The 17718-nt window shown below is 35.4% G+C and overlaps 1 protein-coding gene across 1 annotated transcript; it reads left to right on the forward strand.

Annotated features, from left to right (window-relative positions):
- The first annotated feature begins 922 nt into the window (after positions 1-922).
- On the forward strand, positions 923-12381 carry twr (signal peptidase complex catalytic subunit SEC11 homolog C twr). The gene is made up of 6 exons (XM_089237999.1): positions 923-1185; positions 2930-3039; positions 5975-6124; positions 9210-9329; positions 10796-10853; positions 11963-12381. The coding sequence occupies exons 1-6, from the start codon at positions 1141-1143 to the stop codon at positions 12011-12013; spliced, it is 534 nt and encodes a 177-aa protein (XP_089094125.1). The 5' UTR covers positions 923-1140; the 3' UTR covers positions 12014-12381.
- Positions 12382-17718: the final 5337 nt, after the last annotated feature.

Raw genomic sequence — 17718 nt, forward strand, 5'->3', positions numbered from 1 at the left:
CTCGTGTGCAGAAAATGACCGTGGTGCGACAAAAATGATCAATGAGCGGTAACATTACTGCCAATTGCATTGAATTATAATGGATTGTGCGAAATCAATCATTCAACATTGAATAAAATAAAAAACAGAAAATACCGGGACAGTCCCGGTATTTTCTGTTTTTTTGGCCGTCCCGACTTTTTGGCAAAAGTGTCCCGGTTTTTCCCGTATTTTGCACGAAGCCTACTGGAATTTCTATTCTTTATTGAAGTCAAAGATTGAAATTATTTTTCAACTCATAAATTATTTTATGATAATTACAACTATATATGGGAATATTAATCTCCCATATTTGCATTGGTAAACTTTTTTTTTTTCGTGGAATACTTTTTAATCCACTGCAATTAGCAGTAATGCTGCATTTCCCGCCATTGTGATTTCTCCGTTATTTCAACAATATTTGGTGATTTTGTTCGGTTTTGGCGTCATTTTTGGCGATATTTAGCGATGCCCCGTATTTGGAATCCCAATGTCCCGTATTTCTCTCCAGAAAATATGGTCAGCCTAGTTATAAAGGAATTCCAGTCCACCTAGCATTGTTCCTATGTAAACTTGTAAACTTATCTGGATATTAGAAAAATGTTCGTTAAAACGAGATTTTCGCTATAACGGTATTCGTTAAAACGGGATTCTACTGTACCAGGATTTATCAGAAAATACCGGTCATAAAACCTGTATTTTCTGCGAAATCCCAATAACCAATTTTTCATATTTTCCCTCGAGGAAATATGGTCACAATCGCTACTCCCCGCTAATGTCGGTGAAGTGATTTTTATCAGTGAAGGAATCTGAAAACTGATCACTTTCTTCTCAATTTACAGCGCCATCTATAAGAAATCTTATTTGGGGGGAAAAAAAAAAAAATAGTTTTTTATTTTATTTTTCGCATGTGAAGTGCAGCAGACGTCAGGGGTGTGCGGCCATTCTTGACGTGTATTAATCCGGCATTTCGGCCTACGGAAGAGTGTGCTCGTGTGTTATGTGTGCCGTCTGTTTTTTTAGTGTCGTGTCTTTGCGAGTTTTTTAATTTTAGTTTTAAGAAGAGAAATCTTCGTAAATTCTTTCTTCTCGTCTGATTTTCTTGACAAACAAGAAGCCACAATGTTGGAGTTTTTAGATGATTTGAAGAGGATGAACAAGCGACAGGTAATTCACGAGCAAATATTTTATCGCATCCAGAGCCGGTGATTCGATTTAAAAAAGCATCTCGGATTGCCGTATAAATGAATTATAAATGTATCGCCACCCGTAGGAATGAATTAACTTAATCACAAATGTAGTTGCAGGGGAAAAGAATAATAATAATTGCATAATTTGTCTGTGTTAATATAATTCAGTACAACATATGTGACACAGGTATGCGGCGTCATCATATTTATTTATTGTCCTTTGAGGGTGGTTACGTTGATCTCAAGGATCATCCTAGAATTATTAAGTTTGCGAGACAGCCTTCGCTTTTGAGAAGGAATTGCTACAAATTCAATTTATAAAGTTGGAGAAAAACACTGCAACGATTATTAACATTGGCTGTCCCATAAACTTGAGATTTCAAAATTCTAGGATGATGCGTGATTAACATAATCATCCTTTACCCCTTGACGGTGATGCCCGATGCAACAGAAAAATTTTATATTTGTGAAAAAAAAAGCTATTTTTTTTCCATCAAGCCCGAATTCAGTTTGCTTATCTCTTTTATTAATTTAATGCACAACAACAAACAAAGGAGAATGGGTTAAAACCCAGTATATGGTTTACTGCTGCTTCGTGACTATTCTTTTATCGCCAGACCTATTTCGCTGTATTTGCCAAAGATTTACCAGTGGAATGATAGAAGCACCCAGTAATGTTTAAAAATGTGTCAGAGCAATAATCCTGAGAAGTTGTTGTTGGCATAGTCAAAAACTTTACTATGTGAATTAACCGTATATTGGCAAGTAACAGAAAAAATATTTCCATTTTCGGGGTATTTTTCTGAAATTACACTGTCAAGGCGTTAAAAGATGATAAAAATGTGATGCTGCACACTAATGTTAAATATGGTGGAATTCCCAACGGTTATGGCTGTATAGTGGCAATTTTTCTACCGCCAGATTAGATTTTGTGTTATTTAGTAGTAGTTACAGACATCGCAACACCCAAAAAATTTATGTTTTAGTGCCGAGGAGGTTGATGTTTGAGAACAGCTATAGTAATTTCCTTTTTGATGTGTTGCCAATTTTTTTCCTTTGGTGAGAAAAACAGTTAATTTTCCATTAGCATAATCACTACTTTCGGGGCGTCAATTCAAGATGGCAGACTAAGAACACATACAACTACCCAAAAAAATGCAGAAATCACAAGATGGCATGAAATCAGTGGTAATATGTGATAATTGAATATAGCCGGGAACTACGAGAAATAAAAAAATGTAATCAACAAACCATGCAGTTGATAAAGGGTTACCAAAACTAGCAAATACAGATGCTGCTGTCAGGGTTGGCAATTTTGGCATAGAAAAAAGTCCCCGTGTTGGCGCTGATCATTCTTATAGAAAATTAGCCAGAAAAACGTTCGAAAGTGTGAGGAGAAGTTGCCAAGAGTGGAACAGCGTCTTGTTATCTGATGTCTTCCTTGCCAAAGAAACAAATCTCCAACACATCTCCTTAAAATTAATAATACTATTTCTGTTAAAACAAATAAAACAATATTTTATATGGCAGTATTACACTAAAATTTTTATATAAATTCTTTTGTAACCAGTAAGCTTATTGGTTACACGAAATATCCTGTGGTGCAGAAAATAGCAGGGAAGGGGGGGGGGTTGGGATGCGACAAAAATATCAAGTTATGTTTCAATTGAGAGGGCATTACTTTATTTCCTGATATGAAGACTTTTTCTTTATTATTTTAGTTAATGTACCAATTCCTGAATTTTGGAATGATTGTTTCGTCAGCACTTATGATATGGAAAGGACTAATGGTAGTCACCGGCAGCGAAAGCCCAATAGTTGTCGTTTTAAGGTATTTTTTTTCACCATTTTCCAATTATATAATATATTATCGATGAATATTGATGATATTACAATGAAATCTTTGTAATCCGAGGATGATGTCGCTCTGCTATTTATATGAAGGGTTTTAACAGCTGGCCGATGTGAAGATATATTTGTTAAAGGGAGAAAATGTGGGGAATCGAACCCACATCTTCTCTTGCTGGGAGAGGGCCTTTGACCACTAGACTACGAAGACAACAAATGCCTCAATCTTTCTTTGGAGCTCGTGTGCACTGAACATGTTTGTTTGTAAGTTGATCACTTACGGTCAGAGTTGGTCTGATTTTGCCCAACCTGAAAAAACCATACCTTAAAACTATACTTACTCACAAACATTGTTTTCTAATGGTGTTATTGCATTGTCATAACTATCTAAAGAGAAATATATTAATAAATGCATGTATATTCAATGCCATTTAGATTATAGGGGTTAGGGGGAAAAAGGAACCCTTTTTCAAGGACCCTTGAAAAAAACAATTTTATGAACCCACCATCATAATAACATGCAAAACAATTTTGCCCCCCCCCCCAGAATTATCTGTAATGAGCCACCACTGATATAATAATTACATAAATTATTGTCATATATTATTAGGTCTATTGTATTTAAGTATATAGGCTACAGCATATACAACTTGCTTTCCAGTATCATAAACCCGAAAAAATGTCTGAGGCTTGTAAAGGTTGACAATTATAGCCAAAATAATTGTCAAAGGCAATTTAAGTTGCCAATTACAGCCCAAAAAATTCTTTTTTTAGAAGTAAGCAAAGTCACAGCAAAAAAATTGTCGTAACTGAATAAAGTTTCCAGTTGCACCCACAAAAAATGTTAAGTCCAGTGGCAGAGTTCTGGCCAAAAAAAAAAAATTGTTAAAGGCAAGTAAAGTTTCCGATTACGTCCAAAAAAATTTGGCAAAGACATTTAATTTGTGTCATGAGAATAATCTCAATTCTTGATTTCAAAAATTCAAGTAAGCCTTGTTGAAAATAAGAGAAAACAGGACATTTTATTAAAAGTTTGGACAGTAAAAAATAACCCATAAAATGCAGGTCATTTGGCCACCCTATATGTGTTTCTTACCCACAAGTGGCAGAGTTACAACATATCTAGCCCACGTACTCAAGAGGTTGTGCATCCATTATTTAAGTCATCTAATGTATACCCACAAATACAGTTATCAACTGAAATTTTTATTAAATCAGTACGTAATGTACCTAATAATACCTATCTGAATGTAATCCACCTGTTTGAAGATACAAGGTTGTATTGGCATAATATCCAGTCTCTTCCCTAGATATGTTGTAGGCTAAGGATATTCTATGTTTAGTAGAGTATAGGCCACTTCTCATTGGTTTGGAAGCGTGTCACAGATAATTTTTTAGCTATCTAGACATGTGCTGTGGATCCCATAAGTGCTCTGGAAATTATGCTGTGAATCACTTAAGTTCTCTATAAGTGTGCAGTATGCTACTCAAGTCAGTGCTGGACAAATTCAAAAACCTAGGTACCAAACATTTTTTACCTAAAGAAAAACGTCTGAAATAATGCTGCTTTTGCCTTTCTTAGGGCATAGTGATTCTCTTTCATGTTAGAAGATATGCTGCTATAAATTCCAAACATTTGTGCTGCTCTCAGCCTGCAATTTAGTAAACATGCAAAGAAAATTTTGGGTGCCAATACTAATTTTTTAGTCACCGCAGCGATTTGGCTCCTGAGATTTATGTTCAGCCCTGACTTATGTCATATGGAAATGTATCATGGGCCATTAGAGGGATCTTTGACTGTGCTGCAGGTAAATTAAGTTATGTAAAACTACACAGCATACCATTTAATTGCTCTGGAACTGTGTTGTGGGCCACTGAAGCAATCTAGAAATGTACCACACATCGCAGGACTCTGGTACTGAGCCACAAGTCATTCAAGTGATCTGGTAATGTGCTGCTGACCACTTAAGTTGCATGGTATATGCTCTGGAACTGTTGAGGGCTATCTAAATACTTTGAAACTGTGTTGCAGGTAACTTATGGAACTACTACTAAACCACTCATGCACTTCGTCCATATCCCTCTGCAGAACTTCTAACGAATTGGTATATGTTTGAATGTGCATGTATGTTGTGAACCTAACATGAAGCTTATTCCTGTGCAATGCTTCTATGTGTAGTAGTGCTGTCTGGCATAAGTTTTTTGAGTGAGGTGTAATGATTGAATAATTAAACCACTGTTGGTCTGTTGCTTCTCTGTGGTGAGACTTTTAATGGAGAGATCAGCGCTCACAGTTGTGCCTCAAAGTTGGGAATCAGAAATCTAATTTTAGCCAACCACCTCTGTGGCAATGGTGGGGGTTTAAACTAAAGTGATATGGAACTGCATAGCGTACCGCCTAAGTGCTATGGAACTGCATCACAGGTATCTTATGTGATCTGTAAATATACCACGAGTCAATTGAGTGATCTGAAAATATGTCGGTTAGGTAATTTTTCCGAAATTAGGTTTGAGGTCATGGACCTCATCAGAAATGACGGCAAAGGCCACATTGGCACGCGTGTCATTGAGCATGTGAGCTGAAGAAAAACATCTCCTTTTGTATCAGAATGTGGATCGTTGCACAGAAAGGATCCTAAAATACAGAGAACAAACAAAGTCCAAATTAACCAATTCCATAGATTCTTGGGGTCTGGATATTCAAGAAATCACTCTGAATCTATAACTTGAATTACCTGGTATGCCAACTAATACTGGGGGGGGGGGGGATACGGTATACATTGAATCAGACAGAAAATATTCAGTTGTACTCGCAAAAATAAGTATGATGCATGTTTAACTATTACAAATTGATTGTTCCAATTCAAACCTGTCAACTCTATCATTAATTTTTGTAAAAAAATTCCCCCCTATAACAGTGGAAGCATGGAGCCAGCTTTTCATAGGGGAGATCTACTATTCCTGACAAACCATAAAGAAGATCCAGTGAATGTTGGTGATATTGTTGTTTTTAAAGTTGAAGGAAGAGATATACCTATAGTCCACAGAGTCTTAAAGCTGCATGAAAAGTAAGAGGTTTTCGGTCAGAAGAATGTTTAATTTGCTATTCCTTGAAATACACTGCTCAACACTGATTTTGCTATCAAAGATATTTAAGTGATTTTAGCGTATATTGAGGCTGCTGATTCCGAATCTGGCATTGATTTTGTCAGATTGACTAGTTTTTGAGATAATGTGAAAATTAAAATTCAATGGTAATACCATAAGCAGCATACAAAATCACATTGAAACTGCTCCATAAACAAATATAGTAAATGATTGCCAAAGATAATTCAGTGATTTTAGGGCGATATTGGGGCTGAATCTAGCATTTGTTTTGCTGAATTGGCTCTAGTTTTTGGGATAATGCATACTCACAACAATGTGATTTATATGGTGCTTATGTATAAGCACCATACTTGTATACCATACATGTACTAATAAAATTTTACTTTCCCCTTATCTGAAAAACTAGAGCCAATATAACAAAACCAATGCCAGATTCGGAATCAGCACCCCAAAATTACTCTAAAATCACTGAAATATCTCTGCCAATGATTTACTGTATTTATTTATAATGCACAGTTTCAGTGTAATTTTTATGCTACTTATGTATTACCATTCAAATATAATTTTCACTTTGTCTCAAAAACAGGAGCCAATCTGACAAAACCAATGCCAGATTCAGCAGCTCCAATATACCCTAAAACCATTAAAATTTCCTTAAGAACATAAAAAAAAAGATTCTTTTGTTGAGCAGTGTAATATTTACATATATAAATTTTTTCTCGATAATATGTACACATTATTAAAAAAATGGTTGCCAATTCAGCTTTTTCTTTGTCATATTCAGCACATTGAATTAATTAGGAAATGGCTATTTTCATCTCAGAAGCCGAAACTTTTTGAAATTTTGTTGCCCAGTGATATGACTTGATACTTTACTAATAAAAAAACATGAAAAAAAAATTATGTTTCATTAAAATACTGTAATTCCCTGCACGTTAGAAGACCCACTTTTTCATGAAATCTTAAAATTGTAGGCACCAATACAGCAACTTCATAGTTGCCATGGTGACCTGGGATTTTTCAAATTGTGGAGCAGGCATCCTAGATTCCAGGGTAATGAGATCCTTTCCTGGCCATGTACATAGTTGCCAACTGCTACGGGTTGTCTGCTGTTTCTACAGGCGGCCATATTTAACTATGGAGAGGTACTTAACATACTCTTGAGTACTACGGAAATCATTTTTCCTGAAATACATGTGTATATCTTTTTTTTGGAAAACAAATTTGGGTCTTAGAGTTTCTTGTGGTAGTTTAGTAGTTTTTATTATTTTTTAAAATCGTGTCTATCTTTGGGATCTAAGTAACGATAAATTTTCTCACGTGAGAGAGTTCGAGACAAAACAAACTCTGACTATAAGAAACCTGTGATTGAATTGACGTATCATTCGCCATTAATCAGAGTATTGTGACAGAATATTTGGGTCAAATCAAAAGGAATATAATGACAAGCTCATGATTGAGGCTGATGCCAGAGCATGACACTTAGCAAATAAGCATCAAATATCAGAACTGATGAATCGGGAAAACTGAAAAGTATAAGGAATATGTGTGCTCTTCCTTAAAGGGACACTCATTTTTATTTCAACACTGGTTTGTATATCTGGTAAAGGCCGTTCAGGATCCACAACAACATATTTCAGGGATGATCAACTGAGAATTTAGATGAGTGAGGACAAATTGTGAGTTTCATGTGTTTACCATGCTTTTCTGCCTTATTTCATGCCACCAAGGCATGGAAAGCTGTCACTCCATTGAAGGGAAATGACAGAGAAGTAATGTAGAATGGCTACCTTGCAATAGTTTTAGCACACATATGCAAGGTTCTTTCTAATTTGTTTTACGGTAGAACTTCTCATAATGGACACCCATGGGACAGAAAATTTTGTCCATTAACTGGGAGTGTCTGTCTGTCTGTTAATAGGTTGTATAACATTGAAGTAAATTAAAGCCTGTTGACAGATTTGAGAAGGTGTTGGTGAGTAGGAGATGCCCACTATGAGAGGTTCCACTGTATTTTACCTGTGGCGATTGGTTTTGTCTGCTTGGAAGGCAATCTGCAAAGCCGTGTCCAGACCTGCCTCTCTATTTGATGCCCAAGTGTGCAAAAGCCTGTTTTCCATCAAAATTTTCCTATGCCATGTGCTAAAAACAAAAGTCCAGGCAGTTCAGAGATGTGGGTCTGGACTTCATTTGCACCAATAGTGCACAGTCAAGCTTGTGGAACTTTTTTCAGAGAGCGTGTTTCGTCATAGGAGCTCTGATACAAATAAAACCGGGGGAGCATGATCTAGGGTTGCTAGATATCTGTATATATGACCCACAAGGGTGCATTCGAAGTGGGATTGCATTGAATAATCATGAATTAGCCTACTAAGGGACTTGGAGGAAAAGGAGGCTCATGGCCTGAGCCCTAGGTTCTACTGCCCATGAAGTGTTGTATTTAAATTTAAATTAAAAAAAATTTTAATCAAATTTTTGAGTGTTTCTGTTATTTATTGGACTATGATTATGTTGTTTTGGGGAGGAGACCCCATGACAAAGCTTAAAACACTCATCAGAGGGCTGGTAAGGTTAACAACCGAGAGGCTTTGTGCCTATGTTGGAATGTGTGCATGTAGTTTTATCATTAAAACAAGGTTAAACTGTTTTTGTAACAAAACATGAACAACACAATATTATGTGTAACACATTTGTCAGTTGAAATATCTGCGTTCAAACAAAAACCTGAAATATTTTCTGCTGTTGTCTGGGGATTGAAAACAATATTTTTCTTGACCAAAATTGAGTCTTAAAAAATATGAATTTCTTTTTAATTCTACAGTAAGAGGTATGTACTTATCCATTTGTTTGTTTTCTCTTTTTTTTCCCCACAAAACTGTGTTTTAACTGTTGCTCATCTTTTAGCCTCTAGTATTAGTTGGTTTACTAAACAAAATGATAAAATTCTCAATTACACACTGCGGTTTCACCTATAGAAAGAGTTTTACACTATTTGTGCTTACCTAAATGAGAAAACTTAATGTTCAAAATAATTTTTCCAATTAGCAAAAATGGTACGCTAAAGATTTTGACAAAGGGAGATAACAATTCTGTTGATGATCGAGGCCTTTACGCACCTGGTCAAATGTGGCTTGACAAGAAGGACATCGTTGGACGAGCAAGAGGGTGAGTTTCTTTTGTAAGAGCAATTGCTATGCCACTGTTTGAATGGCCGTGAAATCAAACAAATTTCCTTCATTTTGTAATGAAAATAGAGTGGTCTTTTCATATTTATCATAATTAGCACAAAACAAATTGTCTCAGTTTTATGCGAGCTAATATCCCTGTTAAAAAGTCTTGCCACAGAAAGCAACAGGCCGGCAACTGCAATGGTATGAATATTCAATCATTACACTCTACTCACAATTTGAAATATAGATGGCAGCACTGAAATTTCACACACAACACTAGATATGATCTCAGACTGTTTTGTATTCCGTCACAACTCAATCGGTTATGAATTGCCCACAGCAATAAACCGGAGTCGTGCTCGGTTAGGCCGAGATTACACTATTAAAATTTGACAAAATATCTTTTAGAAAACTTGAAAAGAAAAAAAAAAACAAGTGTATTGGTTACATTCGAGCGAATGTAACCAATAAGCTCATTTGGTTGCTTTTTTTCTCATTTTGTAAAAGATCTTTTACCAAATTTTCACAGTGTAATCCTGACCTAAGAAAGAAAGATGTCTCAGTTTTGTCAAGTAAAGTGTGTGTGAGAGAAATTGAGAATTGAGAGTTTTAAGTAAAGTGTTTGAACATATGAGTCTTTTGCTGTCATCATTAATAGTCCATAGTGTAGTTTTCAGGGTTGTTTCTCTCGCTGTCACAATTGAGTATAAAAACATGGGCTTGTATCAAAAGTAGATGTTGTACCCTCTCAAACATCTACTTTTTTTCCCGCTGTTTTGTTCCCTTGTTGCACTGTACTCTCCCTGAATTTATTAAAAAATTCTAATGCACCCTCTTTATAATGAATTCTCCCCCTCGCTTGTGTACTTCGGCTTCCCACACAACCATGCCCTCTGGGGCAAAGTACTTGTATCACTTAAACAGAGAGTCTGTTCATGTTTGGTTTTTCTTCTGTTCTGTTGCAATTGAGAGTTTTTAGTAGTTGGCAATAATCTTGAGCAGTAAGCCAAGGACAAAAGAAACCTATATTTATTCTGTTTTTCAACTGAGGCTTTTAATGCTCATTGACAGGGAGAGGAAGTTTCTTGAAAAAAAAACTAGGCATTTATAAAACATTTTCAGTTGACAATTGTCTTCACAAACTCTAATAGACTTGAAAAATTATTTTGTAAATTCAAAAGTTTGTTAGTGAAAAAGGCATTCAAGTAAATGGCATAGGCTATTGTGTAGAACTAGAGGACTAGTTTGGGAAAACATTTCTGTTAGTGAAATTGAGGGGGGGCTGTATTTATTTCTTGCTACATTGCAGAATTTGAATGTATTTGAAAAGAACGTAGACTGAACACATGGTGAATTTTTGACAGAATAAAATAATTAATTTTTTGAAAGTAAATTTTATGATTTCCATTGATGAACGACTAACAGTGTTTTTTTTTTGTTGTTGTTGAATTCTGTTTATAGATATGTACCATATGTTGGCATCGTAACTATTTTGATGAATGACTATCCTAAGTTCAAGGTATGCATTTATGAATAATTTTGCATTTTATTTCAATAGATCTGATTACTGCAGTTTGACATGCTAACAGATATATACATTGAATATCCTTATCGTATCTTCATTTAATATGTAGGCTATATCTTGTTGCTATATTTTCCTTTCATTTTTCTGTAAGGACCATTATTGATAAGAACATTGCATTTGGAGTGCATACCACTTAGCGAACAAAATTTCTGTGAAAGGAAGATTTTTCAATGGGCAAACGCTAGTTCTCTTCCATAAGTACAATATACTCTAGGCCAAAACCAACTGTCTTGGAAAGCAAAAGGACGACTCTAGGAGAACATGGAATCTTTTTAACTCTAAAATACTAACTAAAATAAAAACTGATAAAAACTATATGTTAACTGTCTATACGTCTATGTTTCTGAGATGTAGGGTTAAGAATGAAACCCGGAATTCTATTTATTTTTTTGACCACAAGACAATGTTTGCAAAATCCAAATAGCTCATCAATGAGAATTCCCAAATCGTTGCTCCTAGTGGCATCAGGAATAATTTTACCATCGAACACCTAGGTGAAACATGCATTTTTCAACTTTGAAAGTCATGTTCCATTCATTTGCCCTTGCTGCAATTATTCAAGTTGCTCTGTAACAGCTCCCTATCACTTGAATTCCTGACTTCACCTATTAGTTTCACATTATCTGAAAATTTGTTAACAATCCTATCAGTACCTGTAGCAAGTTTAACAATAAAAAAGTGAGAAGATTATGGGACCAAGAACACTTCCTTCAAGAGCTCCCTCTCTTCAATCAAGAAATTCCCCATCCACCATAATCCGCTGTGATCTATCTCGCAACCATGATTCTGTCCAGTTCAACAAGTTATCCTCAATCATATGAAAACTTTTGATTTGTATAGTGTATTGATTAAATATAAGAATATCCATTTCTATTATCATGGATCTCTTGTTTTTTTTCATAAAAACTTGCTTCGAGCAATAATTTTCAGTTATTTTGACTCTTGTATTTATTTTATATTGAAGCGAATTGGTGAGGTACTTTTTAGTATTTGAAGTTTATGCCATTAACTGATTAGACTTTTTTTGCTTTCTTTTGCTACAGTATGCTGTATTGGGTTGCCTTGGCCTCTTTGTACTCGTGCACAGAGAATGATGAGGCACATTCGAACATCTTGGGTGGTGCATTTGTTGATTGTGATGTCAAATTTGTTTCATTTCGTGTGAAATAAACCGTTTTTCTACTGGAAGATCACATTTTGACTTTATATTAAAAAAAGAAAAAAAAACGTGCACGTGTGTTTGTGCGATGTATCGTTCTCATACATCATTTAACATCAATCGCCATAATGTTTTTTTCCGGCTCAGACATCGAAATCCATTCAGATTATGCATATATCTATATATGTATATAAGTGTTGGTCTTTCATAAGGAAAAAAAAAATCTCTATGCAAAGCGATTGACTTTGTATCTTATGTATTTTTTTTAGTAATTAAAATAAAACGTCCCATTTTTCTCAAAAATCAGTTGTATCTTTTAATATTCTCCATTAAAAAAAATTGACACACAACTTGCAAGACTCACAAAATTATATAAAATACAGGGTGTGGTAATGAACACTGTAATTTTTAAAAACTTAACTGCGGATACAAAAAGGCAACATCAAAGTACAATACAGTCGAACTCCCTGATTTAACGAATTGAAAGAAACTGAATTTTATTCGTTACATTGAGGAACTCGTTAAATCAGTTCACAATCACATTTGAAACTGCAAATTTTAAAATTTATTTGCTATGGTTGCTGTTACAACTTATTTCTGACAATTGAAAAAATGAACAGGGTGGCCACATCAGAGTATGCCTTTATTTTGCAAAACAAATATAAACTTTTGTGAGACCCCATTCGACTCGGGGGCAGTGCCCTGGTTGTGCTAGCCTAGTAACAGCCCTGGTAGCCAGAAAATAATATACAAGCCTCTAGCAGAAATCAGCCTAATGAAACTGGAGATATAGGCGTTTCAAAGTATGCGAGGAAGACAAAGCCCTAACTTTCGTGGTTACTGCCATAACAGACAGACATGACCGCCCAGAGAGACCACCTTGGGATGGACAGTCTTGGAGTGCCTGATATTTTGCCATAGCAAAAATATTTCAAAAAATTCAAATGGCCACATCCACTTTTATGCATTGCAAATTGATCGGCACAATGAAAAACCCTGAATGGCATTAGACTGGTGTTTGTAGCACGTGACGCGGATTGAGAGGACAGCACACTAACAAATTGGTGAGATCATCTTTGTCTACGTCTATGCAGGAAGTCCCCAACCGAGCAGATAGCGCACCAATCCCTTATCAATATCTTTCTTTCTCTGTGCCCTGTATCGGTATTCATGGTTTTTACTAAGCTGAACATTTTACAATGCATAAAAGTTAGTGTTGCCATTTGAATTTTCTGAAATGCTGTTGCATTAACTGTAACAGCTAGATTTTTGTTTCTCATCTCATTCTCGAGTACATGCTCTGAAATGAAACACCTATACCTCAAATTTCATTCGTATTTGTTGATTTTTGCTGCTGCTGGGGGGCTCGTATATTAGCAAAATAATTTTATGACCACCCTGTATATATAGTAATAAGGTCGAAATGCATGAAAAACTTGCTCGATAGAAGTTTGGTATATCACCATTTTTATAGAATTCTGTCCAAATTGTCTTTTTATTCACTAACAGAAAAATGCTTTCCCTTCAGATTCTCTACTTGTCACATTAGAGCACAAACATGAACTGTATTTCTTTACTGAAATCTAAACACATGCAACAGCACAATGTTTTATGTTATCGGTGTACACCAATCGGCCACTGAAACCAGGACTGGAATTAGGTGTGAAAGGTCTTGCAGCTGAACCGGATCACAAAACGGGATAAAAAATAATTCGATTACATTTCGACTTTGACTTCTTAACAAAGCAATAACTTAAAATTCTGTCCAGTTCCTTCAAGACATTGACCTCCCCGAGTTGAGAATGGTGCAGGTGTTAAATTCTTGTAAAATTATTCAAAATTACACAAGGAAGGCAAAAGGCATGCTTGCCTGGCTGAAAGAGAATCTAGTTGTGGCCTTGGATAGCTAATCGATTCTGTAGCCCTCCATTTAGGGGCGCACTTGCAATTTTTTCACTGGGCAGCAGGCAATATCATTCAAATATATTTTAGAATGGTTTTTCCCCATTTATCACGCAATAGTAGTTTTGATAGGGTTATTCTCAGGTCCCAATGTAAACCTGACATGTACCAGGTTCATGCAGGACTGCAACGGGGGTCTGGTGCCGGACCAGAGTGCAAATTTTCCCCTTAAACTCATACATGCTAAACCCATGGTTTGTGGGCCAAATATGACCCTCAAAGTTAAACCTAATTTTAAAATAAATGAACTAAGCGAAACATTACCAGATTACTAAACTGACCTGTGTTGTAGTTTCACATCACTTGATTCACCCGTGATATATTCCCAGATTACTCAAGCAACTCGCAGCACGCTACCAGATCACTAGAGTGACCTGCGGCCAGGGTTGGTAAAAAAAACCGGTTTTTAAAAAAAAAAAACAAAAAACCAGGTTTTTTTTGTTTTAAATAGTATTAACATTAAAAAGAATGAAAAATCATTCACACTTCCAATAATTAACTAAAATAAAATGTTTATTAATACTATTCCCATGCTAATTAATCAATAAATATTTCTTACATTTTAACAAAAACCAACTTTTGGAATTTAATTATTTTTGCTTAACTCAATGGATTACTGTGTGTTTGAAAATTCTTTCAATGTTATTATTAATCATATAGTATATAAAGGTTTTTCTCCAGTTACTTTCAGTATACTTAATTAGGAAGCTATTTTGCAAAAAGTAATAAAAATTAGGTGAATATAATGTATTTAATGAAGCATAAATAATGCAGATTAATTAGCAATGATTTACGATATACAGGGTGATTATAACTAAGGTTCTGATTTCAAAACACTGTAAAAAAAGAACGATTGTCAAAATGACTTGAAAATTGACATGAATGTTCCTGAAAAAATTCAATTTTATTTGATAAAGGGGAAAAAATACTTAAAAATGTAAAATTAATGACATCATCCAACGTGTGGGAAATTTGCTCGCAGAATGGAAACGATAGCCAGTCATGGCAGAATGATACCTTAATTATAGCATTTCATAATTCATGGAAACATCACAAAAAACGAAGTAATTGAACAAATAACTACAACTTACTTAAGAAATGTTAAATATGTTGTCCACCGCGTGTTCTGGCTATGAAGTTGAAAGCATAAAAATTCTTGTTCAACAACAGAATCGGAGTATGCCATGGTCATAATGTGGATGTGCTTGCAATTAAGCTTTATTAAACCAAACGCGCGCCCTTCCCCATCCCGTTAATATTCCTGAGGAACTTCTAACATATAGGGAATGTGCTGGAGATTGCAATTCACCAAAGTTTGCAATCTGACCACTGTTTATAGCATTTTGAGGTACCCCCACAGCCAGAAGTTGCAAGGGTTAAGGTGCATCCTGTTAAAATGGGTCTTCAGTAGCTGCTTTGCTGGTATTGCAATGTGCATCTTGAAGAATATAAAATGTGATAAAAATGAAAAATTTTGGCTAATAATGAACCAATATAATATTTTCCAAGGAAAAAATTATATTTAGGCCACTTTTATTTGATTTTTTGAAAAAAACCACTTGGTTAAAACCAAGGTTTAAACCAAACAACCCTGCCTGCGACACACTTTCAGATTTCATGAGTGACCTTGTGACAAAGTTCCAGATGACAGGGTAACAAGGTTTATTTATAAATCATATGTGGGCAGCTCTGGAGTGACCTGTGACATGTTTAGATCCCTTAACACAAACTATGAGCAGTCATTTTGACTGCAGTCAGAAATTTCGTATCTATCCAGATTTTAAATATACTAGGAATGAATTTTTTTTTTTAGGAAATAAAATTATTTTCCTCTTCTAAAAATAGAGTATAAAATCGCCCATGCTTCAGGCATAAGCAAACATACAGGGTGTTTTAAAAAAAAGACAAATTTCTGAAAGGCGATAAAATGCATTCCAATCTATGCCTTTACACGTATATAATACACACATAATTATTTTCATACAAGATAATTATACAATTATATGAGAAATAAAATTGTTTGCCTGTTGCAACTTGAAAACAAAAGCAATGGAATTGCGATGACATTATTTCTGCTAGTAAATTGAGTATTAGCTTCAAATGTAAAATCTCGACGGTTCCAGCTGATAGGTGGCGGAACCCTAAGGATTCATTTTTTCAGGTCACTTGATCCCTGAAAATTTTTGTGAAGTTTGCCCTCACTAATTCATGAACATTCCTTATGTATGGAAAGTCTGGCATCCCTAGTAACCTTTCGTTGTTTTGCCTTATCGGAACCCCTGAGTTGAAGGAGGGGTGTCACTTGATCGCCATGAAGCAACTTAAATTACAAAATTTTGAAATTGATGAATAATACGCAATGTAAGTTCCAAAAAAATGTGAAATATTTTTTTATTGGGTTGGAGCCCCATGTGACCCCGCCCCACACATTTCCCTAAAAACCCTCATACAACAATATTTCAAAACGCAACCCTAGTCTTATGACACTTGGTTTAATCTAAAAATATATATTTACTGCAATTATATGAATTTTTTGCAATAGTGTCAAAAAGACTGCTCAGGTAGTTCTAGTGTTAAGTGACCCATGGCACAGCACCAGATCACTTAATTTAGTGGCACGCACTCTCCTAAAGGGTGAGCATCGCTGCTTTCTCTCCTTCAAGGAGATGCCAAAATACATGCTTGCCCCCGATTAATCACATCTAGTTGCAGCCCTGTGTTCATGGACAATGGGGATCGTAAAACTATTCTTTAGAGAGGGGGCTGCAAAGTTGTTTTCACACCGGGTCACTCAAGTGATTCTGGAATGTGCCGCAAGCTGCTTGAGTGATCTAGAGCTGTGCCTGTGATTTATAAATGTGCATTGGTTCAATTAAATTATATGCGAATGTGCCGCGGGACACAAACTATTTGAAAATGTGTTACAGTTGAGTAAATTTGCTGAGGACCACTCGAGGGATGTGGAACTGCATGTGCCACTTAGTTCATTTTTAGAAAATAGAGTTTGAGGTCAGGTCATGGGCTGAGCCCATGTGTTCTCTATACAAATCTACAGTTTGACTAATCGTCACCAAATTTTACATATACGGAACAGACATGAATGATAAGCTACTTTAAAAGTTGATCAGAGCTGGGCGAATTGCCTGAAACAGGCAGAAGAACGGTCAGACAATGACTTTTGGAATGTTTACTTTGGGGTTACCAGTTCCCAAAAATTCATTTTACACATGTATATGCCTTCACAATGGTTTATCACTCCTTTAATGCTGCCAGTATATACAGAAAACCCAGGCATTCACTGGGTATTATATAGCGGGTAATTTATAATTATAATAACCAATCTTAGCTGCTACATTATTCCGTTTTGGAATCGCTGCAGAATTTAACCCAAACTCTCACACAGTCTTACTTTACAGAACTATTTCCCCATCATTCTTATACTTTCAAGTATTGCAATTTTTACTTTTTCCACTGTATTGATGATGACAAAGATGGTGCACCTTGATCCACAGGTTCAATACCATAATCGTTATAAAGTATAAATTATCCAAAATCTGAATTAACCACATTCCAATTAAGTTCTATATTAACCTCTTTACGATCATGGCATAATATTGCATCTAAAAATACCAGAGGAATGAACTCTATCAAAAGCACTCAACTGTTCTTTCAACCTCT

The sequence above is a fragment of the Pholcus phalangioides genome, unplaced genomic scaffold (genome assembly GCF_987345545.1).
Source record: "Pholcus phalangioides strain wild (caught in Gottingen) unplaced genomic scaffold, Ppha-v1.0 ptg000010l_1, whole genome shotgun sequence".
Taxonomy (NCBI): Eukaryota; Metazoa; Arthropoda; class Arachnida; order Araneae; family Pholcidae; genus Pholcus; species Pholcus phalangioides.